Source organism: Gopherus flavomarginatus, chromosome 2 (genome assembly GCF_025201925.1).
Source record: "Gopherus flavomarginatus isolate rGopFla2 chromosome 2, rGopFla2.mat.asm, whole genome shotgun sequence".
Lineage (NCBI taxonomy): Eukaryota > Metazoa > Chordata > Testudines > Testudinidae > Gopherus > Gopherus flavomarginatus.
Window position 1 is genome coordinate 275,963,488 of NC_066618.1, and position 24,651 is coordinate 275,988,138.

The following is a 24,651-nucleotide window of genomic DNA, read 5'->3' on the forward strand; positions in this document are numbered from 1 at the left end:
ACTGCATGATGGGGGGATCTCTGCTCCAGATGTTAATAAACCTGCCTGCACACACCCAGCTCAGTAGTTATCAATTCTAGTAACGAATCCTTTATTGGTATCCAAAATACTGAAGCTCCGTAATTGCATTGTGAGCTCCCTCCAAGGAACATCGCCCAAAGCCAGGAACGATCAGTTCTCACGTCTAGCCTGAACAAAACAACTTTGGTATTCTCCCTTGTTTACACATAAACAAATCTAGTGCTCTCCCTTGAACCATTGTTGTTTCTCTACAAAACCCTCTATCTGTGCTCAAGTAAGTGTTCTGATGCCTGGATTCAAAATCTGCCTCAGTTCCATTGGGACTTCATCTTCTCCTCACTGATCGTGCTGAGGGGAGTGGGGGGGGGGGGGGGCTCTGTCTGATTCCAGCACTCTGGACCCTCAGCTACCATCACCACCAGGGACCTCCGATCGATTCAAGCTTCATGGATTGGTGAGAACCCATCTCTCTCTCTCTCTCTCTCTCTCTCGGTGTAGCTTTCTGACCTTGACATGTGTGATCAGTTATAGTTTCTAAACCGGACTTCATTTTAAAAGCTTAAGTTAGATTTAATATTACAACTGTTTTGTTTGTTTGGCTCCCCTATGGTTATTACCTGGCAATAAATAACTTTCATGATCAAGCTGGTTGCTTCTCTCTCTCTCTCTCTCCCCCCCCCTTGTGGGTGTTTTTTGGTTTCCTCATTTGCTCTGCAAGAACGCTCCTCGTACCTAAGCTAAATATCCCTGCAACACCCCAAAATCCTATGGGGTTTGCTCATCATGTGGGTAACTACCAGAACAATTGTAATGTGAAAGTGGGGATAGAGATGTGCTGAACCTGGGACTTATGAGGGTGGCAGCTTGGAAGTGCTGCTCGACCCAGTCTGCTGAGTCCAGGGGCATATGAGGGTAGCAGATTGAAAGTGCTGCTTGACCCAGCCTGTTTAGATGCACTCTATTCTGGTCGGGTATCTATGGTCTATGAGGGTGACAGCTTGGAGGTGCTGTTTGACCCAGCCTACTGGGTCCAAGGGCCTATGAGGGTGACAGCTTGGAAATGCTGCTTGACCCAGCCTACCACGTCCAGGCACATATAAGGGGTCAGCTTGGGAATGCTGATTAACCCGGTCCTCTTAGATGCGCTCTGTTAATGTGTGTGTGTAAGTTTGATTTTGGAGCAGGAAGAATCCAGCCCTGGGGAACCTGGGCCTTGCAGGCTAGCTCCATTGGGAGGGAACTTGCAGCAGGGAGAAGTAGAGCTCCATATGAGAACACAAGTGAGACAAGCTGTACTTTGCTAGAAGTACAAAACCTTGTCCCGAAGAGTAACTAATAAATGAGCATACCCCAAAGTAACAAGTAACACTGGTTGTGTGACCTTTGGTTGTGTGCCTCAGTCTACCCATTTTTTCTGAATGAGTATTGTATTGCGCCAACCTCATAGGACTCTGGTGAGTCATAATTAATTCATTCTTATTAAGAGTTTGAGAGGCTTAGCTGAGAGTGCCTATTTCAGTTGAGCATTAGTTTGTGAAAGTGCGATGTAATTATTTGTGTGCATTTAATATAGTTCTAGCTATCTGCATACCATGGGCCAGAACTTCTGCTTGTATAAATTAGCGTAGTTCCTCTGGTTTCCTGGAGCTAAGGCAGCTTACATCAGCTGAGATTCTGGCCTCAGACAAATTGAGGCGATGTCCCTGTGATAAATTGGAGAGACATGAAATACGTTTATCACAGGTCTATGGGCACATCACTTCACTATTCTATTGCCGGAAGAATTATCCTAACATGAAGCAGCTTCAACCAGCTGCCTTTTTAAAGAACAATCAATCTGCCAGAGAAATAGTTCTCCCCCAAATGTAGAATTTCTCCCACAAAATGTCCTTGCTCAATGCCCAGGATGGGTAAGATCCAGTCTTGATGCAGGAACAGCTTTTTTAGACATACAAATGTCACAATTTAAAGTCTGACGAAATGTGCCCCTGCAGGGTTGGACGCAGGAGCCTTACACCATGAAAAGGGTAGATTCCACAGTGCATCACACAGCATTTACTTCTAGTCCTTGCATGGGCTGAGATATTAGACACTAATACTTTGATTTTGGGGGGTATAGTAAATCTATTTGAGGTCATTTTGAATGATTTTAAAGGGACTTGGCTTTATAGGCATAGGCTTACAAAAATAGTCCCAATAAAATATTTAAAAACTCTCTAAAACATCCCTAAAATAGTTTTTCTGTAAAATACGTGGCATAAACAGAATAAGTTATGATGTGGTGTGAAGATTTTATCAGCACTCACTTTCAGATTCATAGATTTCAATGCCGGAAAGGGTCATTATGACTATCTAGTCTGACCACCTGCATAACACAGGCCATAGAATTTCACCCTGTAATTCCTGCACTGAGATCAATAACTTGTGGTTGAACTACAACGCATCTTGTAGAAAGATATCCAATCTTGATTTAAAAACTGCAAGTGATGAAGAATCTAACACATCCCTTTGTAACCAATCCAATGGTTAATTGCCCTCACTAGTAAAGGAACCAAATGTGCATTATTTCCAGTTTTATTTGGATCTTGTTATGCTTTTGTTTGCTAGATTAAATAACAGTATTAAGTATCTTCTTTGTGTATAGGAACTTGTGTGTAGATCTTCACCAAATCACCTCAAATGTCTCTTTGATAAGATCAATACATGCTTTACATTCATTCTTGTAGCTATTTTCACAACCTGTTTCATTTTTTTAACATGATTTTAAAGTGTGGGTGCCAAATTGGACAACAATGGTCTCCCCGGTGCCATAGGAATTGGTTATATATCCTTCACACTACTCAATATTCCCGTTTATGCACCCAACATTACCCCTTTTAGCCATAGCATGGCATTGGGAGCACATGTTCAGGATAGCTAAATCCTTTTCGGAGTCACTGGTTTCCAGGATAAAATCATCCATCCTGGAAATATCATCTACTTTCTTTGTTCTTAGATATATGACTTTGGTTGTATTTGGTTGAACGTATGCTGTTCCAATGAGCACCCACAGTAACCCAGATCATCAGTAAAACTGACTAGTCTCCATCATTATTTACTACTCCACCAATCTTTTTGTTTTCTCATCTGCAAAACTGACCAGTGATATTATATTTTCTTCTAGGTCATTGAGAAAGGAATTGAATAGCATTGGGCCAAGAACATATTTCTGCAGGACCCCATGATAAACACACTCATTGGATGCAGATTCCCAATTTACAGTTGCTTTTTGAGATCTATCAGTTAATCATTTTTTAATCCATTTCAAACGTGCTATTCTTGATTTTGCACAGTGCTAAAATTTTTTATATCAGAGTGACATATAGCACTGAGTCAAATGCCTCCGAAAAGTCCAAGTATATTTACATCAACATCCTTTCCAACCAGATTTGTAATTGCATCAAAGAACAGTATCAAATTATTTTCATAAGGCCTATCTTCCATGAAACCATTGAAAAGGAATTAATTATAACTTGAGAAGACCTGTACAAATGACTCATGACGTAGACACTTGTGAGTAATACACCCATCCCAAACTTACGTTTGTGAGGATGTGTGTACTGGTTCTTCACATCTGTAGCAGGATCAAAGGCAGGATGGGAGCTGGTGAAGATTCTAGACAGAAGCTCTACAGTGAAACAGAAAGTAGTTGGAAGAATAATACTTTCTCATTCTAATCAAGTTCCTTTGCTCAGTATGAAAAGATAGCAATGCTTTTTGTGATTGGTTACCATAATCATGGCAATGTTCATAGAATATTCATACAATTTCTGTACCATTCTATGCCACTATATAAGACACATACTTCCCTGAGTTCAGTTTTGGATTAGCAGAATGCCATTAGAAGGATCGCTCCAAATTTTAGCGGAAGAGATGCTCTTACTCCAATCACTAAATCAAGTGAGCACAGGCATTGCAGTATAGATGTTAAATAGTTCTGAGGTCCCGCTGATAGCGGATCATAGGCCTGTCCCTAGATGCTAGTGGAGAACGGAGGTAAATCCTGTCTTTGTTCTGATTAGCAAAAGGATATCTCCAAATTTCAAGTTTGGAGGATGAAGAAAACAGCATCCCTGCTGCTAAATGAACAACTTTAATATGTTTAACTTAATAAAAGAAGCCTAATAGAGTGTTGTTTGCCAGCTCTGTTAAACTCCTGGGGAAAAGAAGCTTTCCCCCCTCACAGCAGTAAAAATGAACAGCTGTTATCACCAGGTGGAGTTATAAATTTGGAGCCCACATGCTTTCACAATTGCTCAAATTTCTGACAAAGTCTTATTTTCCTCAGAATTGCCAACCCCCCCCAACCCAGGATGAGTCAAGAGTGATATGTACAAATACATTTTGCATAAGGAGTGCAATATCCTTCATGCTGCGAACTAAAGCTAAGGCAGAAATAACTGCTTTGTTCTCACCAAAGCACTGCCACTTATGGCAGTCACAATGAGAGGCAGTAGCTTCTCTCGCCCTCTTGCGTCTGGGGTAGAGATGTTTTCATTGTGCAAATACAAACAGCTGTGCTTTCCATATTGGCAAATCTTACACTTAATAGGAGTGTTTAAATGAGGCAGGCAGCTTAGTACAGTGGTTCTCAACATTTTCCATACTGCCACCCAACTAGCTAGAGCTGCACTCCCGGTTAATAGTCTGGGGAGAGCTGTGTGGCTTCAGCCCCCCTTAAATCTATTTGCTGCCTCCAGCTCAAGCATGGGAGGCAAGTTTGTAGAAATTTTGGTGGTGCCCAGAACCCACCCCCCCAACTCTGCCCGTCCCCAAATCCACCCCCTCAAACTCCACCTCCATCTGCCTAAGGCTCTGGGCGGGGCTTCAGGGGGGAGGTCTGGGGTGCAGGTCCTGGGCTGGGGATTAGGGTGCAGGAGGGGTGCAGGCTTTGGGAAGGAGTTTGGGTGCTGGGTGCAGGCTCTGGGCTGGGGCACGGAGTGGGTGTGCAGGAGGGGGCAAGGGCTGCAGGCTTTGGAATGGAGTTTGGGTGCAGGCTCTGGGCTGGTGGTGGGGGTGTAGGAAGGGGGAGGTGGTGCATGCTGGGGCAGAGGATCAGGCTGCAGGGGAATGAGGGTTGTGGCTGAGGATGAGGGGTTCATGATAGGGCGACTCAGAGCTGGGGCAGAGACTCAGGGTGTTGGGGGATGAGGGCTCTGGCTGGGGCAGAAGATCAGGGTGCAGGGGGATGAGGGTTGGGGCTGGGGATGAGGGTTTGGGGTGTTGGAGAGGCTCAGGGCGAGGGCAGGGTAAGGGCAGCCTGCCTTGCCATTAGTGGATGGCAGGCACTAGGATCCTGGGGCAGCAGACAGCAGTTCTGCCGGGAACCAATCTCTGGCAGCGCGAACAGGCAAGGACACGGCGGAGGCGGGACGCAGGGGGAGGGGTGGAAGGTAGAGGCCGGGACCCGCTCCAGGTAGGGACGCGGAAGGGCGGGACAGGGCAGTGGGGGGAGACCCGCGGGGGCCGAGGCAGGGCCGGAGCCGTGGCCCGATCCAGGCAGGGCCAGGGGATAGACCCAGCTCCAAATATTGCTGGAGCAGGGCACCCGGCCCTGAATATTCCTGGAGCCCGGGCGTCTCGAGCCCATATAACCCGCCGCCTATGAGCTCAAGAACCTAGTACAGTATATACCACACTATTACCAGCCTCTTATTGGAATAAGCCAGAGGAGGATGATGATAAGCTGAGATTTATTACGTGCCCCAAAGAGTTTCACTTATTCATGGCATTACAAATTCCCACATGAAGTGAGAGAGATTTTTCTGATAAGGCTGCAACTTTGTATAGGGGGGCAGGGAACTGGGGCTCTCACTTTTCAAGTTGGCAGAAGGAATCGAACCGGCCTTGATCCTTCCAGTCTTTGTGCAACTGGGTACAAAGTGTTGCTGCACTCTAGCATGGGTACGTTGTACGTGGGTTCAAACAAGGTTAAGGACTAGATCCTCCCTCCTCATATGCCTGTTCCATTAGTCACAAATGCGTATGGCAAACAGGGGGTCAGGGAATGGGCATGTCTGATGAGAGAGACTTAAGTGTCATCCTCACCATGCTAATGAGGTGCTTCACTATGCAAACCATTCTTTGGTCTAAGTTCTTCCATCAGACAGGAATACCATGGTGGCCACACACAGCCATGATGGGGTCCCCCTCAATTACCTTACCCTTACCTGGGTAGCAACCTGATTCTTCACTCTTCAGAGTCAGGCACTTGGCAGCAAAGTGGTAGCTTTTCTCCTCTGGAAGGAGAGCCAGGATCAAGTCCACTGTAAGCCACATAGGTGCTAGTAATCAAAACACAAATTGCCACCCTTTCAGTTTCTTATAATCTTAAGGATTTTTCAAGGATAGATAAATATTATTGCCATTACAGACAGAAAGCCGAGGCATGGAGAGAGTAAATCAAAATAACTTGCCCATTGTTATGCTGTAAGTTATTAGCAGAGCTGGGAATAGGACACAAATCTCCCAGGCCTGTACCCCATTCACTAGACAACTAGCCCATAGGGACATTTCTCAACTTCATAAGACACCCCACTCCAAATTTTGCAAATGTCACTCCCTGCTCAGTAAGGCCCTGATTCAGGAAAGCATTGAAACATGCTTCAATCCTTCTCTATTCAGCAAGCATTTAAGCACATATTTAATGCTTTGCTGAATAGTTTTCCTGAGTTGGAGTCCAGAGGTCCCAGGAGGAATAAAACAGCAGGTAAAGATTAATATTCGTTGGTGGTGATACATTGCCCTTGACCATAATATGCCTATTAGTATTAGATTAGTGTCTCGTATCAGATCAGTCTTTCATGAGCACCAGGAAGTCACAAAAAAATTATGTAAGGAAGCATAGTTCACTTCAAAGACTAGTTGGTTGCTTAATGTAAAAATAAATTTAAAAAAAGGATAGGTACAGAAACAAACTCACTCCACCACCGACTTCCTACTAATAACTGTATCAGCTGACACACAGGTGCAACCCCACTGGTAAAATGTATAACACAAAATCCCTGTGAGCTAACATGGAAATTCCTTATTCCAAACAATTAGTGGCTATTTTTGTGTGTTTTCAGGAATTAATATTTCAATCACACAATAACTGCTGTCTCATTGTAAAGTGGATCAGAATAGGGTCACATATTTACTATGGCAAGAACAAGAGTGTGCTGCACCTACAATGGTGATAAAATGGCGATGATGTAGCCACAGTGGAGGTAGTGGCTGTGAAAACAGCAGTACGTAGTAGTAAATGGTATTTCTTAATCTTCTCAGTGGCTTTGATTTGTTTTGGCCTGGGATACAATGGGCAGAGTTTCACAGTAGAACTATGCTTTTCTGTGAACACATTCTCCTCTCCAGTGAAGATTATGGCACAGAGGGACTTTTTAAAGGATGAGAAAAAGAACCTAGCAAATTGCAGCCCAACAAAGACACATACCACAAACAACTAATGGTCATAGATTTCTAGATGATCACTTGGTCTGACCTGTATAATACAGGCCATAGACTTCCACTCAGTAACCTCTGTATTAAGTCCCAAATCCTATGTTTGACTAAAGTATTTCTTTAATTTAAAGCCTTACAAAAGCAAGAAAATTCAGAATTAAGGCTGAAAACTTTGAGCTGTCACAATGACAATTCATTAAGAAATCGTAGGTAGGCCACAATGTCACCCTAGCATTTCAGTGTTACTTTTGACTTCCCTAGATCAAGTGATTTAATGCATTTTGGTAAACTTCTTCCTTCTACACAGTATGGTTAGTGCTTGTAAAATGTGCCAGATTAGTTTTCAATATGGGCTGAATCCTCTGCTCTTTGTACAGAGGTGAATTTCACTCTTAATCCATAAAACAGGTACACTGTAGGCAGCAGAGCGTGCATAGGCTTCCTAACAATTAAATAATAGTGCTTACGAAAACGACTGTGACAGTGTGCTTCTAATTTATTAACATACCAATAAATGACTAAACTCATAGCATAGAATAAATCGGGAATACAGTATGCATCATAAAACAAACAATCCAGCAAGTCTTTTCTCTGTGGCTTCATCCCTTTAGAAGAAACCTATAAACTTCTACAAGCATATAACATAATTCTAGAAAACAAATGCTCCTGTGAGGCAGATAAATAATACATTGACCCATTTTACAGATGGGGAAACTGAAGTGCAGAGAGGTCCTCAATACTGAATTGCAATAAATTGGGTGAGTTGGGAATAGAACACAGGAGTTTTATGTCTTCCAATATGCAGTTCTAGCCACTGGCCAACAGTACCTTTCTTAAGTAGCAAGTGGTGATTGTAATATTGTTGTCAGACAAATTATTTAGAATAATTTTATGTGAATCCAGGAGACTGATGGATTGACAGACCCTGAGAACATAGTCAACTAGCCACAGGACAGGTACAGCATGGGACGTGGCGTTGCAGGCTTCCTCTTCTCACCAAAAAAATTCCCCCCAAGATGCGGGGAGACTGCTTGCTGGAGTCAAAAAGGCAGTGTGGTTTAGTTTCCAGGCCTTTTGAGTTTTTGGTCTCTTGCCCTAGGTTAACCAGAAGTGATGGTGGTTTTCATGATGTGAACACCTGTCCTAAGAAACTGCACCAAGCCTACCAGGCCACTTCACAAGTGGTTTTAGGGATTCTTTTGGAAAGGTGCGTCATAAGCGTGAGCAATTTATCTCAGAGAATTGTATTTGCTGACTTTTGCATATAACTAGCTAATGTAGATCAGTGAAATTTTGGCCATTTATTTTTATTTTCCTTCTAAAAAATTAATGATGGGGAAAAATCTAGATTAAAATACATATTTTGCTGGGATTTATTGTTAAGTCGGGATCTGAATATTTTTCCTGTTCTTAAACCAAGTTAGTGTGATTATTTTCATTAGTAGGGTTTCAATCCTGCTCACTTTTTTTTGGTTCCTCAGCTTCAATGCAAGCAGTATCAAGCTTTGGATTTGTTTAAATCAAACAAAACACTTTTACACTAGAGTAAAAATTCCATATTTTAATTACATTGCCATGCACAAATGAAGTCAAACAATGCAGAGTACAAAATTGTCCAATATACAAAATGATAAAGCAGATTTCCAAAGCTTCCAGATATCATGCTCAAAGATACAAAAATCTTGATAGTAATTTTAATTTCATGATTAAAACAATTCATCCCCCCCAAATCTTTTTATTTTTTGTTGACTCTGGAAAACAGAAGAAATTAAAAAAGTAAATATAAAAACAATAAAGTGGAATTAACATTGACAGCAACTCAGAATTAGATAGTACAATAATTCTGTGTTTTGAGCAAAAATGAACTGCGCTACAGATTAACCCCTTGGGTGCCTGGGAAGAAACAGTGTACATCCAACAAAAAGGCACGCTCTTGATTATGCCACCTTATTGGGCTCTGTCTAAAAAGTTTAGTGCTGGGAGGAACTGCTCTTCACTGAGACCTATGAGTAAAACAACTCATTAACTCTTTGTGTGCTAGCATTTTCTAGACTGTCAGCCATGTGTATACTTAAAAGGAGATTAAGGGCCTGGAGCCAAATCCTCAACTGGTGCAAATTGGCATTGAAATCAATGGAGCCACAATGGTTTATACCAGCTGAGGATTCAGAGATTTCAAGGCTAGAAGGGACCACTATGGTCATCTACTTTGACCTCCAGCAAAACACCGAGCATAGAACCTCACCCAATAATTTCTGTTATAGATCTAGCCCGTGATTTCCAAAGGAACCTAACCTGGCCTACCTTTCTGAGTCTCAAATGTGCATCCACAAACAACTGACAGTGCCATTATTTGTGTGTGCAAATGAGGCCATGGCTGCAGCCAGATTCGGAAAAGGGGCCTCGGATTTTTTGGTTGCTCAGTTTAAGACACCTTGGACATAAGCCATTGACCTAAATTTCTGCAGTAGGTTTTCTGCGTTTCTACAAATCAGGGCCAAGGTCCCTGAAGTTCATAGAATCACAGAATATCAGGGTTGGAAGGGATCTCAAGAGGTCATCTAGTCCAACCCCCTGCTCAAAACCGGACCAATCCCCAGACAGAATTTTTGCCCCAGATCCCTAAATGGCCCCCTCAAGGATTGAGCTCACAACTCTGGGCTTAGCAGGCCAATGCTCAAATCACTGAGCTATCCCTCCCCCCTGCTGCCAAAAACAGAGTCACCCAAAATTAGAGGCTACTTTTAACATTTTGGCTTCCCTTGCCTAGTTTGTAGGCGTGATCAGGTAGTTGCATGTCTACATGCTCTCATTTTTACCTGCAAAGAACTGCCTCCACATTTATTTGTGAGTGCAAAAAATAAAGTCAAGTTTTAAAAATCTGGACGTACATACGTAGAGTCTTGAAAGGATTAAGTGGCCTGATGCAATGCTTTCTGAAGTTAACAAGCCTCTTTCCATTAAGTATAATGAGATCAGACCTAATATTTCAGTGTTGGAGGAAATGCTAGCATTATACAATGCTAATTACTGGGGTGTGTGAAATCTTAGTGCTGGATGCTAGCTTGGCTTTTTTCCCCGATTCTGAAATGTCATGGAAAGGTAGATAATTATTTCACTCATAGCATTTTTCTTTCCTAGTGGCTTAATGCAAAATAAAAGAAGCCATCCTCATCAGATTATGTCCCATCTTAGAGGGAGAACAGTCATTCATTTACTTCACATTGTCTAACATTGTGCTGTGCATTTCATCCTAATTTTGAGTCGAGCCCAATATATAGTAATAACTCATCAAAAGAGTGCAGTTAACCTGTTCTCTATGGCCCTCAACTTGTCAGCTTCAAACTTTCAATAGCCTCTAGCAATCAGGGAATTTATACCACTAGGGTCTGACGGTGTAAAGTGCTCAGTGCCCTTAACTTCCACTCAGGTCTTACAGGACTAAGATCTAAGCTTGTTCACAGCATGGCACAAAGTTCTCCCTCTCTCTATCTGGGTCAGTGGAGCTGAAGCCTATTCACAGGAGGGAGAAGGATTATAAATGAGTACCTCCTGTGACAGGATTTTTAGCACTGGCTGGAAGATTACATACTTATGGCATGGCATTGATCTTAGTGGAAGTCACTCAGATCTCTTCCATCCTTCTCAGAAGAATAACATAGAAATAGCAGCTACTGGATATAGCAAATGAGGATCAGGTAGTAAAATAAGAGGACTCTAAATATCCCTTCATCTGCACTAGTCTTGAGATCAGAGCCAGGCTCAATACGGGAAAACCTCTGCATGGATGTATATATGCATGCTCCAAACAAACAAAACCCCCAAGCATTCAACCTGGTCGATCAATATTTTTCTCTACACAGCTTTTTATTGCTCATATGCAGTTTTGCTACAGTATTGATCTCCCTTTGCTAAAAATTTGTGTATAGCTATTTAATTTGGTGGCTAATGACATTAAATAGATGAATTCACTGCAAGTGTTTAATAGAAATAATATGATTAGAGGTGCAATAATAGCTGCACAGTGGAATTTTTTTAGATGTATTCGGTGCATATTCTTCACTTAAAAATCAGAAGGAAGCTTACATCTCATTCTCAAGCTAAGCCTGGATGTTGTATAATAATGCTCAAAATCCTGCTTTTAGAGCAGAAGCTGTCATTATACAGCCATCTGCAACATCAGCTCCTTTCTTTGTCCAAACTATGACCTCAAACATGCCTTTTAAGGACAGCTCTCCTTTGCGGGCTGCAAGGTTGTTCAGAATACTGAAGATGCTTATAAGCTATCACAAACGTAAGCTAGTGACTGCGTGAAATTCATTCCATGGCCTTCCGATGTGGGCTAGCGATCTTCAAGGAGTAAATCTAACCTAAACTAATTTATTTTTATGTTGAATTACAGCAAGAATCCAAAAGATTCTTGTCTAGGTTCTCAGCTTTAGCCCTGCTTTTTGGCTAAGGTTTTCAACCCCAGTCTGCCCACATTACCTTCTGGTAGCTAAATGTAAATATGTTGTTTTTTTCTTTGGCTGAGTTTAGTTATTGTCTATTCTTAACAATAGATATCCTGTTTTTTCCCCAGAACACTGAAGACCTGCAGGGCCACCCAGAGGATCTGGGGGCCTGGGGCAGGGCCGGGTCTTCGGCGGCAAGTCTTCCCTCCAAGAGGGACCTGCCGCTGAATTGCCGCCAAAGAGCCACCGAAGAATGAAGAGGTGGCGGTAGAGCAGCCTAAGTGCCGCCAATCATGGCTCCCCTCCTCGCCCCCCGCCACTTGTACTCACTGGGTAGTGCTCCAAGGCTCCGGCACCACTTCAGTGGCGGGTCCTTCACTCGCTCTGAGTCTTCCGCTGCACTGACGGACCCGCTGCCAAAGACCCAGAGCGAGTGAAGGGCCTGCAGCTGAAGTGCCACCAAAAACCCGGAGCGGCTCGCGGGGCCCCTGTGGGGCCCGGGGCCAAATTGCCCCACTTGCCTCCCTCCTCTCTGGGCTGCCCTGAAGACCTGTAAAAAGCAGGTATTAAAGCCTCTGCTTATAGTACTCCCATCAAAACATTGTGTTGTGAAACTTGCCTCAGAAACGGAGTGCTCTGTTACTTATTTTTAAAGCACCAAAATTCAAAATGACCTACTATAAGAGGTGAATCATGCAAAAAGTTGCTTACTGCTAAAGTTGGTTGGAACATTTTAGTCAAAACAGTTTTCCATCAGAAAATGCCATTTTGACTAATCCAAGTTTTTTTGTGAGCTTGCATCTATTTAACCAAATTTCCAACAGAAAACATGATTTTCTATAAAAAAAGAAATCCTTTTGAAAATTTTGTTTTGGAAAAATTTCCAAACTTAGTTTCAAAACAAAATTTTTAATTCAAATTTTTAATTTTAAAATTTTCAGTTTTATGTTAATGTAAAAATAAAAGTATTCCACGACACATCAATAGTAGTAGTGCACAACATAACATATCATGTCAAGATACATTAGTCACAATATTCTCTTATTTTACTAATTAGAGTAGCAGCTATTTACAATATCCTAGAAAAATGATTCCAGGCTAACACAAGGCTATTGAAAACAGCTGCTCCTCTAATTAGTACACGGAGTGCTTATCTTCTTGTTCTAAGTGTTACACTGTTTCAATACAACACAAACAGGAGACACTCTGAAGAAAAGAAGACAAGATGTTTTAATCAACATTGAATAGCAGAAGAGCTTAATGATTTTAAAAATGAAATATAGATTTTGACTCGTTACAATATGACATGTGAGTAGTACTACTATTATTATTTAATGACATCAGTAGCAAGTACTACTGATGTCATTAAATAATAAAATATAAAAATGAAAAAACCCACAAATTTTTCAAAACAGAAAAGTTTAATTTTTAAACAAAAAGTTTAATTTTTTCCAAAACAAAAATATTCAGAATGTACAGGCAGAGAAAGTTTCTTTCCTGTAGAATACCACTTTCCTAATCCAGTGCCAAAACTCTGCCATTCTTACTCCTTACTCAGACAAAACTCTCACTGAAGCCAATTATTTGAGTGCATGATTTAGAAGAACACAGACTTGTTCTTTTTTAATAGTCATTTTGGACCCAATTCTGTCCCCTTCAGTCATGTTCAGTCTTACCCTCCTTTGCAAGCAGTCCCACAGACATTTATCTCAAAGTCCATCTGCATACATATTTCTGCTACTCCAAGTTAACACATTAAAATCAATAGAATTCTGTCTGAATAAGTCTCTGTAGGTATTTAAGCCCCTCACCCATCCTCTTATTACAGACAAAAGAACCTTATATATTGCTTAAATAATTGCTGCATCAAACCCATACACTGTATGAGCTATAGCATATCTGAAAGGGGGTTCCAAAGAGGATGGATCTAGACTTTTCTCAGTTGTACCAGATGACACAGAACAGGGAGTAATGGTTTCAAGTTGCAGTGGGGGTGGTTTAGGTTGGATATTAGGAAAAAAAAATTCACTAGAAAGGTGGTGTAGCACTGGAATTGGTTACCTAGGGAGGTGGTGGAATCTCCTTCCTTAGGAGTTTTTAAGGTCAGGCTTGACAAAGCCCTGGGTTAGATGATTTAGTTTGGGATTGGTCCTGCTTTGAGCAGGGGGTTGGACAAAATGACCTGCTGAGGTCCCTTCCAACCCTGATATTCTATGATCTTTTAGAAAGGCATTCGGACTTGATTTACAGACTTTAAGTGATGGAGAATCCACCACGTCTCTATGTAAGCTGTTCCAAATGTTAATTACCTTCACTGTTGAAAATGTGTTGCTTATTTCTAGTATGAATTTGTCTAATTTTAACTTCCAATCTTGGGATCTTGTTATATCCTTTTTCTGCTAGATTAAAGAGCTGCCTGCCATTAGAAAATTCTTCCCCTTGTAGGTACTTGTTGACCATGATCAAGTCACCTTCAACAAACTGAACAGATTGAGTGTCTTTATTCTGTCAGTTTAAGGCCTTTTCCCCCAGCCCTCAAATCATTCTTATAGCAATTTCCTATCATAACCCCTAAATCCTGTTCAGTGTCACTACATTCCAAGATATAGTCCCATATCTCATAAGTGTGACCTGCATTCCTTGTTTCTAGATGATGACGTTGCATTTGTCTGTTTTAAAACATGTTGTTCAAATGAGACCACAATACCAAGAGATCCAGGTTAGTCTATATAACTGATTTCACACCATTATTTACAAGTCCACCAATTCTTGTGTCATCTGTACATTTTACATTTTTTACATATATATATATATATATATATTTTACAGATAATTGATAAAGATATTGAACAACACTGGACCAAGAGATGATCCCTGCAGATCCCTTCTCGAAATACCCACAATGGATTATGATTTCACATTTACAATTACTTTTGAAATCTAACAGTTAACCAATTTTTAATCCATTTAAATGGGCTACATTGCTTTTTTGCTATTTTTAATCAGAATGTCATGCAGAACTAAGCGAGACAAGGTGGGTGAGTTAACATCTTTGATTGGACCGACTTCTGTTGGTAAAGGGAGACAAGTTTTCAAGCTTTGTCTCTCTCACCAACAAATTGGTCCAATAAAAGACATTACCTCACCCATCTTGTCTCTTTAATGTCTTGGGACTGAATGGCTACAACTGCACTTCATACAATGCATGACTAAGTCAAATGACCTACAGAAATCTAAGTACATTATGTCAACATAGTTACCTTGTCAACCAAACTTGTCATTTCACAAAAATGATATCAAGTTTGTTTGATAAGCTCTATAAAACCATGTTGATCGGTGTTAATTATGCAAACATTTTAAAATTCTTTGCTGATAGCATTCCACATCAACCTGACCATGATTTTGCCCAGGATACATGTCATGATAACCAGCCTACAGTTTCCCATGTCATCTCATTTTTTCTTTTTAAATATGGGCACAACACTGGCTTTTTTCAGTTCTCTGAAACTTCCCGTGTTCTAAAATCTGTTTAAAAATAAAACCACAACATTAATGATTCAGAGCGCTCCAGAGTCAATTTTTTTAATACTCTTGAGTATAAGCTATCCAGTCCCACACATTTAAAATGTTTATCTTTAATAGTTGCTGATTAACATTCTCCCTAGTGACTGATGGAATAGGAAGTATTTAATCATCACAGAAAGATCTGACTACACTATTCTGTTTCTGTCTAACCACAAAACAGAAATATTTGTTGAATACTTATGCCTTTCCTGCACCATGATTGATATTTTTACCATATTTGGCTAGTATTGGACCTACATAATTTGCTATGATTTCAGTGGTTCATTATATATTTAAAGAATTCCTTCTTATCATCCTTAACACTACTGACCAAAGATATTTCATAGATACCTTTAGCTTCCCTTATCAATCATCTGCATATCTTAACTGCAGATTTGTACACGTTGCTGTGAGGTTCCCCATTTTTTCATTTGTTATGTATTGGAGTGTTTTGTACTCAAAACACCTTTCCTAAAGTTTACTGTAGATAACGTCAACAGCAAACTTGCTTCTTTGGCTCTATCAACCCTCATTAAACCACAGGACTCTTTTCTGTCTACATTAAAATCGTATATTGATCACAGTCTAGAGATGAGATCCAATTGTACCACAGCGAGGTATTGAGGGCTTTCATTGAGACTGAGTTTACAAAGATACTATTTGTTATTAGAGGACAGAGGTAAAACATGCAAGTTTTTATTTTTCCGTGTGTGATGTCAATTATTCAAAAATTGCTATCTAGTGTTTTTGATATTTTGTTTTAAAAAAAAAACATCAAAATGGACTTGGATCTACAGCTGGCATAAATCAGTGAAGCTCCAACAACTTCAATGAAGCTTTGCTGTTTTATGCCAGCTGGGGATCTGCCCCACAGCCCGTACAGAATAAAGAATTATGTCACTCTCAAAGGTTAGCCTCTCTTTAAAATAGTCTGAAGCTGCTTTAAGTCTAGTTGTAAAGTCACAAAATTACTCTTAAAAATAGAGAGGAAAATAGTGTGAAGAATGAACCTGCTAATGCATTTGGGTACAGATGGATTGGCAAAACCAAAGAGCTAATACAGCTTTTGTGAGCTTCTTGTCTGTAAGACTTTATCTTTCTTAACAAATCAGTTATGTGACAGTTTCAGACAAAGCAAGCAATATAGCTAAAAATAGGGAATAAAAAGCATGTAACATATTTTCATCTGTAGTATATTTTCCTATGCAGGCTGGTGATTCCTTTGCTCTCCTAGTATAAGAAAAGACATTATCTGAAGTAGCTAAGATGGCCTGGCCTCTGTGAAAACTCCTTAGTGAAGGTCTGATGCTGCAGCCTTTACTCACATATGGGTCCATGTGAATAAGGGCAGCTGGCAATTGGACCATTCATGGGAGCAAGGCTGCAGGACTGGGTGCTGAGATAGGAGTATTCTGATAGTGATACTATTATTGTTTACCCGTATTTTAGAGGTAGTAGTCAAGTCTGTGGTAGTTCAATTGCCAGTGTCACAGTGGTAAATGTAATGGTGATACTGAGTGATAATGCAAAGTACTCGCCCACCCAATTAAATTCACCACCACCACCACCTCTCTCTCTCTCTCTCTCTCTCTCTCTCTCTCACACACACACACACACACACGGCTGACTGAGATCTGCTATTCTAACACAATGGCATTAGTCTCCTACTCTGCTTTTACACAGGACTAATGGCTATGAGTATATTTAAATTCACTTCCTTTTGCAGGAATGAATTTATTCCTTCCCTTTCATGTTGGCTTAGTCTTGGCACCCTTGCAATAAATTAATTATGACTGTAGACAGAGCATTCGTTCCATGGATCTATTCTTGGGAGTCAGGGAAAAGAAGTAGAGGGGTCTGCTATTAATAAGGTGTTCAGCATAAAAACATGACAGCTTTCCATAGCCTCTCTCACAATACAGTACTCAGCTCCATTCACAATAATGTAACCCCCTTCCTACCCTTATTTATATTACATACTTTTCAGAGGAATGTGTTGGGATTCAGACAATTGTTCAGTGGATGTATAATAATTCCATAAATATCCCTGAGGAAGCATGGCCTACTTTTTCGGAGAGTAACAGTGATTAAACGTGGTGACTAGTTAAATACAAATCAAATATACTGTAAGCTCCTTATAGCCCTGCTCCTGCAGACACTTACACACGTGAGTGGGAGAATTCTTATGCTTGAAGTCTTTTCACATGCATAGGTCTTTGTAGGATTGAGGCCTAAGTAAGTTTCAAGCATAGTGTCAAACAGTGGCCCCGTGAAATCTCTGAAAAAAACTCCACTGAATTCAGTTGGACCAGGACTTGGCCCTTATTTTCACATTTCTCAGTGCCTCTAACACTATTTCCCAGATCCTCCTAACTAAACTCTGGGAATCATTTAAAACAAACTGTTTTAAGAGGATTAGTTCAGACATTTAAGTTCATGCCCATGTACTAGCAGACGTTTAAACTAACACTGATATAAAAACATTTTACCTAACTCATTTTTTTCTCTCACACCCATATAGTAACCATATGTGACAATCTTAACTTTATCATTTGAATTATTCTAGAATGTATTACTATGTAGTAAACTTGAGTACAGTAAAAGAGGATCCTTAACATCTAAGTATCTCTCTTTTTTTTTGTTTTGTTTTAAACAAACTGATAAACTTTTTTTTTTTAAAACAGCAATAGCAATATAAGTGACTTAGGAAAATGACCAATCTCAGTTCCCAGAATTCATTCTAAAACAGAATAGGAAAGGCCTATTAAATGTGCTAAAACTTTTAATGAAATTCTGCAATGCACATGACCAATTTCTAAAAAAAGTCAACTTGCAAATCTATGGGCAACTCTAAAAAGTGCACATTGCTAAAATATTGCTCTAGCAACTTCGCACTTAGAGGATATTATTCTTATGCCTTTATTGAAGTTTTTCTAACCAATCTAAATTAAAGTCCATGATTTTCAAGAGTGCCTTGTGATTCTGGATGCCTGAAAGTTCTGGATGCCCAATTTGAGAAACTTTAAAGAGACCTGATTTTCAGCATTTTCTGAAAATCAGGCTCCTTTAAAGTGTCAAGTTAAGCACCTAACAATCACTAGACACTTCTGAAAATCTTGGCCCTAACTAATTATAATTCTGTTCTATATTGATATTATACAGTAGCCAACATGCTGAGCCTGACTTTTTTTTATATCTGTCCAAAAAGTATATATACTGTTTACATATCAGGGATGGGTGAAAAGTTCTGACACAAATACACACGCATCTGAAAAAGCCAAAAATATACACTTTGGGTGCACTGGTGCTCTAATTGGTTGATCTTACAATCACTAGTAGGGTATAGAATAGCTTCTAAGCGTGTATCACATGAACTTCCTCAAAAATAGCTCTTTGTCTTACTGTAATCCCATTAAGATTCATCTTCTCTCCACTATTGGTATCTAAGTCTCCAACATGGAAGGCTCTCCACAGGTTTGGCAGATGGACTAAGTGATAGTCCATTAGGCTGGAGAGAAAGATGTTCTTTGGCTACCAAAAGTGCCATCTTTGATTTAGGAACTGCAAGAACCACCAGGCTTGTCCCTTGTGATGCTGCTGACTATTTAATTTACTTCATTGTAAATAGTCTGTTTCAAATAGGCCCCAATGTGAGGGGTGGGATGAAAAGTACTTCCATTAAGTCTCCATGGATGAAAACTGTACCACAGCCAGCTGTGACACAACCCGTGATGTCAGCCACTTAGAGACTGAACAACAAATAACAATGCTCAATGTGAATGCAACAGTCTTGAGCCTGCTACAGAATGCCCAAAGGGTTATTAGAACCATTTACCTAAACCCCAGTTCAGACTTAAAAAAAAAAAGTGTTTTGGGTAGAAAGAGGAGGAAATGTTAACGGAGGTGTCTGTCCTCTATGAGGAACCATACAGAGTGGGAGCATCTAGTCCACCTCTTACTCTTTACTATCTTCAAGAGGTTTTGTTTGGACTCTGCAAGTTGTAATTCACTGCCCCACTCCCAAAAAATAGTGATTAGCAGAAGAACCAGGATGTCTCCAGTCTCTCCTGTGTTTAATGTAGACCAAAGCCATGGGCACAATGTATCTCAAGAGAAGGGATCTTTTCCTTTACAATTTAATGGGAACCTCACATTGGGACAACAGAAATGTGGACTGCTTGGTTTATTGGTGAGGGTGGGGGACAGCAGATGCAATGTTTGACAGCCCATTCAGCCTCCCATACTCCTGGCTACCTCCATGACAGCTGTTCAGTAAGTCTCAGTAAAATATGTCTAGTGGCATACATGCCATGGGCAAATCTATCTATGCAATCTCCCATGAATCTGTGAATATATGCAAGTATGGGTTCTATTTTAGATACAGTCTTAGTGTAGGTACTGAAACGTATTTTAGTATTGAAATAAAGAAAAGACCTTTCCTGACATGTATAGAATGTGCTAACTCTTCTGTGTGGAGATCACATATAGTTAAACAGAATACCATTAGACTGTATAACTAACATATACAAGACATTTACATTCCTATTGGGGGTCTAATATTGTGAACATTTTTACTGAGGTTGAAGAACTGCTGTAAGTTTTTCCTAAAACATCATCATGCCATCTGCATACATAATAAAATAATCCAGTAGTTGCCATGCTAAAACAGAACTTCTAGTGAAGGGCACAGATAGTCCCCTAATGGGAACTCAAAGTTATGCACAGTGATGAAAACTGGAAACAATTTTCCAGCTAATGGTCTGTCAATGACCACTTTGAACAAATTAGCACTGTATTTTATGCACCATATTTTAATACCACAGCAAACCAGGACTTTCCAGAATGTATCATCATGACTGAATGGCTGTATTTCAGTTAATCTTTCAATTCTTCCTGGTCACCTTCTGGCAGTGCCATTTGTTATGCTTTTCACGAAGTAAAGTTCACTTTCATATCACCTGGCAGGACAGAAGCTTTAGAGGCTAGTAGTGTTTATGGAGAAGTCTCTGTTGGGGCTGTAAAAAACAAACAAACGAACAGTAAATATAAGATCACCTCATAAAAGGCAATAACATATTTTAAGAGAAAATAACAAGTCAGCAATGTGCTATGCAAATATACTCTTATTGTAAAGACAAACTACTCCTCGTAGTTCAGATTGTCAGCCTGGTACTCTAATAAGCTTTCCCCATCACCCACATGATTATTGCTCAATCGGTTCCCTGGAAAAAGGTCAAGTTAGGACTGACAACAAAGGGAGTGCGCTCTTGTACATGATTGAATCAGTTCTACCCGGATCTAGCACCATGATATAAACCAGCATAAAACATTTTGGCAATCCAAGTCCTGCAGAGCAGGCCCTTCTGCTCGTAACATCACCGGTCAGGGATTGCCTCCTTTACCGATCCCATTATATTCAAATCACTGGGAAGATTCCTTCAGATCCAAACATAGGGCCTGGATTCTCCTGTCCCATTGACAAAGGGGAGCCAAAGCTGTGAGACACCAGCTGGGAGATAAGGAAGTAGCTTTGCTTCATGCTCTTCTCACTCCCTTCTGCTCATTAGACCCTTCCCCCCCTTAGGTGCCCATGGGGCTCAATGGGTTGTGAGAGGGGCAGAGGAAAGTTGGGGTGCAGCTTCCCCTCCGCTGCTGAGGACAGGAGTGCTCCCCATGATCTCCCTCTCCTTTGTTTCAGGGATGTTGATAATCAACTTGTCAATAATCAATAACCAGTTAATCAGGAGCCAGTAACTGGTAGGAATTTTAATTGTGTTTATATATGTAATCAATGACATGCTCTCAAATTCAGATTTGATTAATAAAACAGACCTCAAATAAGTCAGCATTGATTGGATTTATTAATCAAATAGTTAGCAAAGACAGTACATGAACAATGACACACACAATTACCAACGGCTATGGAAGACCTTTCCTGTAGTTTGACAGTCTGCGTCCAGCCTGCCGATGTTCTGATAGTAACCCCAAAGTGGTGATTCAAATATTTATTCTGTTCGGATATTCATGTATGTATCGATACAGAAATGGATCTGAAAGCCTGTGAACAGGGTGTGCTGTGGTGCTATGAACATCCGAGTAAGACACCAATCCTTGATACTGTTGAGTCCTACTTCTGGCAGGCAGATCATGATTCCATCCTGCCAGACCAATCAATAGCCCCTATTGGGTTCCTTGTTCAGGCGTCATTTGTTCATAGCCAATAATCAATTATCCATAATTTGTCAGGAATCAATAACCAAAAAATCAATAGCAATTTTAATTGTGATTATAGGTTCAATGAGTAATGCTCCCTTGAGCTGAGATTTATTTAACAATGACAGACTTCGGATAAATCCAATCAAAGATGATTTATTCAACAGTTAGTAAGAGAGCCCATACAAAGAGGTATACAATTACCCACTGCTGTGGAAGACCTTACCTCAAGGCTAATAAACTTATGACAAAAGACAGAAACTTCTTTAAAAATAGATTAATTTTTTTACTAGGTTTAACAATTAGCAAAATAACTAGCCAAGTAAAATACAATATTTGCCTGTAATACACTCATAGCTATATTAGAATGTAATAGTTTATACAACTTAAGAAAAGGCTATGATCTTATTAATATTATTTTACAATTATATTGAAGTTTCGACCTTTTAGTTTTTTCTTCCTTTGGACAAAAAGTTTTGATTCATAGAAAAAAAACTTTGTAATTAAATTATTCACTGAGGCAGAAATATATGGACATATTTATAACTGCCATTTGCAAAAAAAAATTGAATTGATGTTACAATAATATAATAATGGCTATGACCCCAAAATAGTGTGCACCACAAAAATTGTTTTAAAACAAATAAAAGGAAGTTCTTCTTCACGCAGTGCACAGTCAACTTGTGGAACTCTTTACCTGAGGAAGTTGTGAAGGCTAGGACAATAACAGCATTTAAAAGAGAACTGGATAAATTCATGATGGATAAGTCCATAAATGGCTATTAGCCAGGATGGGTAAAGGAATGGTGTCCCTAGCCTCTGTTTGTCAGAAGATGGAGATGGATGGCAGGAGAGAGATCACTTGATCATTGCCTGTTAGGTTCACTCCCTCTGGGGCACCTGGCATTGGCCACTGTCAGTAGACAGATACTGGGCTGGATGGACCTTTGGTCTGATCTGGTACGGCCGTTCTTATGTTCTTAATTTTTATATTATTTTCATTTAGTTATGTTAAAAATGCATCGGTTGTTAGCTAAAATTCTTGCTAAAATGAAATGCTCGGTGGTGGAGGAGGGAGCAGCAGTGAAGTTTTTCACATAAATTGTGAGTGCCTGTGTTTAAGTAACTAGCATTACACATGTAGAACTGTTTAATGCTGTAGTGGGCAACCTGAGCCGGGAACAGCGAACCGCGACCACTGGGAACTGTGGGCGGCCATGCCTGCAGATGGTCGATGTAAACAAACTGTCTTGCAGCCTACCAGCGGATTACCCCGTCGAGCCACGTGTGGCCCGCAGGCTGCACACTGCCCACCACTGGTATAATGTAACTCCTATAGTGGACAATCAAACAATCCATGACACATAGTCAGCATACGAATCAGTCACCTCCCATTCCTGATCAGCCCACACCCACTACAACACCAGAGAATACCTGTGACCATCTCTGCTCCTTTAAGATATCCCAAGGGTTGGAAGGAAATGATAAACTTATGAGTAACAGGCTGGTTACCTATCTTTCCACCAGATGCATATTTAAGTATACAATCATCTATGAAGATTTTGCAATGCCCTGAGGTGAAACCCAGACCAACTAGTGTTATAACTGAGAAATGACAATAATGTATTCCCACCCTTGATGTACATATTAGTCCTTTAACTTTGAGCCTAATGGGCCAAGAGAGATGTTAAGGCTTTCCCAGAAGCAATGCTAAACAACAGCTACTAAAGTTAGACATTATCAGGATCTGCTGATTTTATAAATTCCATCCAAGAGGTTTGAAAGAGCTGGGTGAGGATAATGCTGGCTCATTAATGCTGATTTTCAATAAGTCTTGGAACACTGCAGTTCCAGAAGACTGGAAAAAAAGCTAATACTGTGCCGATATTTAAAGAGGGTAAACAGGATGATACATATAATAATAGGCCTGTCAGTCTGACACTTATCCCAAGCTAGTGGAACTGCTGATGTGGGACTCAATTAATAAAGGATTAAAGGAGGATAATATATTTAATACCAGTCAATATGGGCTTATGAAAAATAGATCCTGTCAAATTAACTTGTTGTCTTTTTTCATGAGATTACAAGTTTGGTTGCTAAAGGTAATAATGTTGATATAATATATTTAGACTTCTATAAGGCATTTGACTAAGTACTACATGACATTTTGATTAAAAAACTAGAAAGATGTAAAAAATTAACATGGCACACATAAATGGATTAAAAGATGGCTAACTGATGGATCTCAAAATGTATTGTAAATGGGGAATCATCATCAAATTGGTGCGTTTCTAGGGGGGTGCTGCATGGATTGGTTTTTGGCCCTATGCTATTTACAGGTTTTATTGATGACCTAGAAGAAAACATAAAATCACTGATAAAATTTGCAGATGACACAAAAATTGGGAGAGTGGTAAATAATGAAGAGGACAGATCACTGATGCAAAGCGATCTGGATCACTTAGTAAGCTGGCTGCAAGCAAGCAATATGTGTTTTAATACAAACTAAATATAAAGGTATACATTTAGGATAAAAGAATATAGGCTACTAACATGATGGGGGACACTACCCTGGGAAGCAGTGACTCTGAACTAGATTTGGAGATCATGGTGGCTAATCAACTGAACATAGCCCTTTTGGCCATGATGTCACACTGAGAGCTAAAGTGCTTGTTGGATGCATAAACAGTGGAGTCTTGAGCAGAAATAGAGGGGTTATTTTACCTCTTTATTTGGCACTGGTGTGACCACTGCTAGACAATGGGTCCACTATTTAATAATGGGCTTTTCAGTCTAACAGTGGAAGCTATAACACAATCCAATGGCTCGAAATTGAAGCTAGTCAAATTCAGATTGGAAATAAGGCATACATTGTTTAAAGGGTGATTAACCATTGGAACAACTTACCAAGGTAGTGGTG

The 24,651-nt window shown here is 40.1% G+C and overlaps 1 protein-coding gene across 4 annotated transcripts in view; it reads right to left on the reverse strand.

Annotated features, from left to right (window-relative positions):
* Window positions 1–24,651, reverse strand: part of SAMD12 (sterile alpha motif domain containing 12) — a 267,266-nt gene that overhangs the window by 16,381 nt on the left and 226,234 nt on the right. The window contains exons 5-6 of one of the 4 annotated variants that reach the window (XM_050941345.1): window positions 20,477–20,533; window positions 9,042–15,479 (exon numbers count right to left, since the gene is read on the reverse strand). The exons of 2 other annotated variants lie outside the window; for them this stretch is intronic. In XM_050941345.1, the coding sequence (XP_050797302.1) occupies window positions 20,511–20,533 (23 nt within the window). In that variant the 3' untranslated portion in view covers window positions 9,042–15,479; window positions 20,477–20,510. Of the gene's footprint in view, window positions 1–9,041; window positions 20,534–24,651 lie in introns of those variants that run through there. One more of the 4 variants, XM_050941344.1, reaches the window with a different exon arrangement.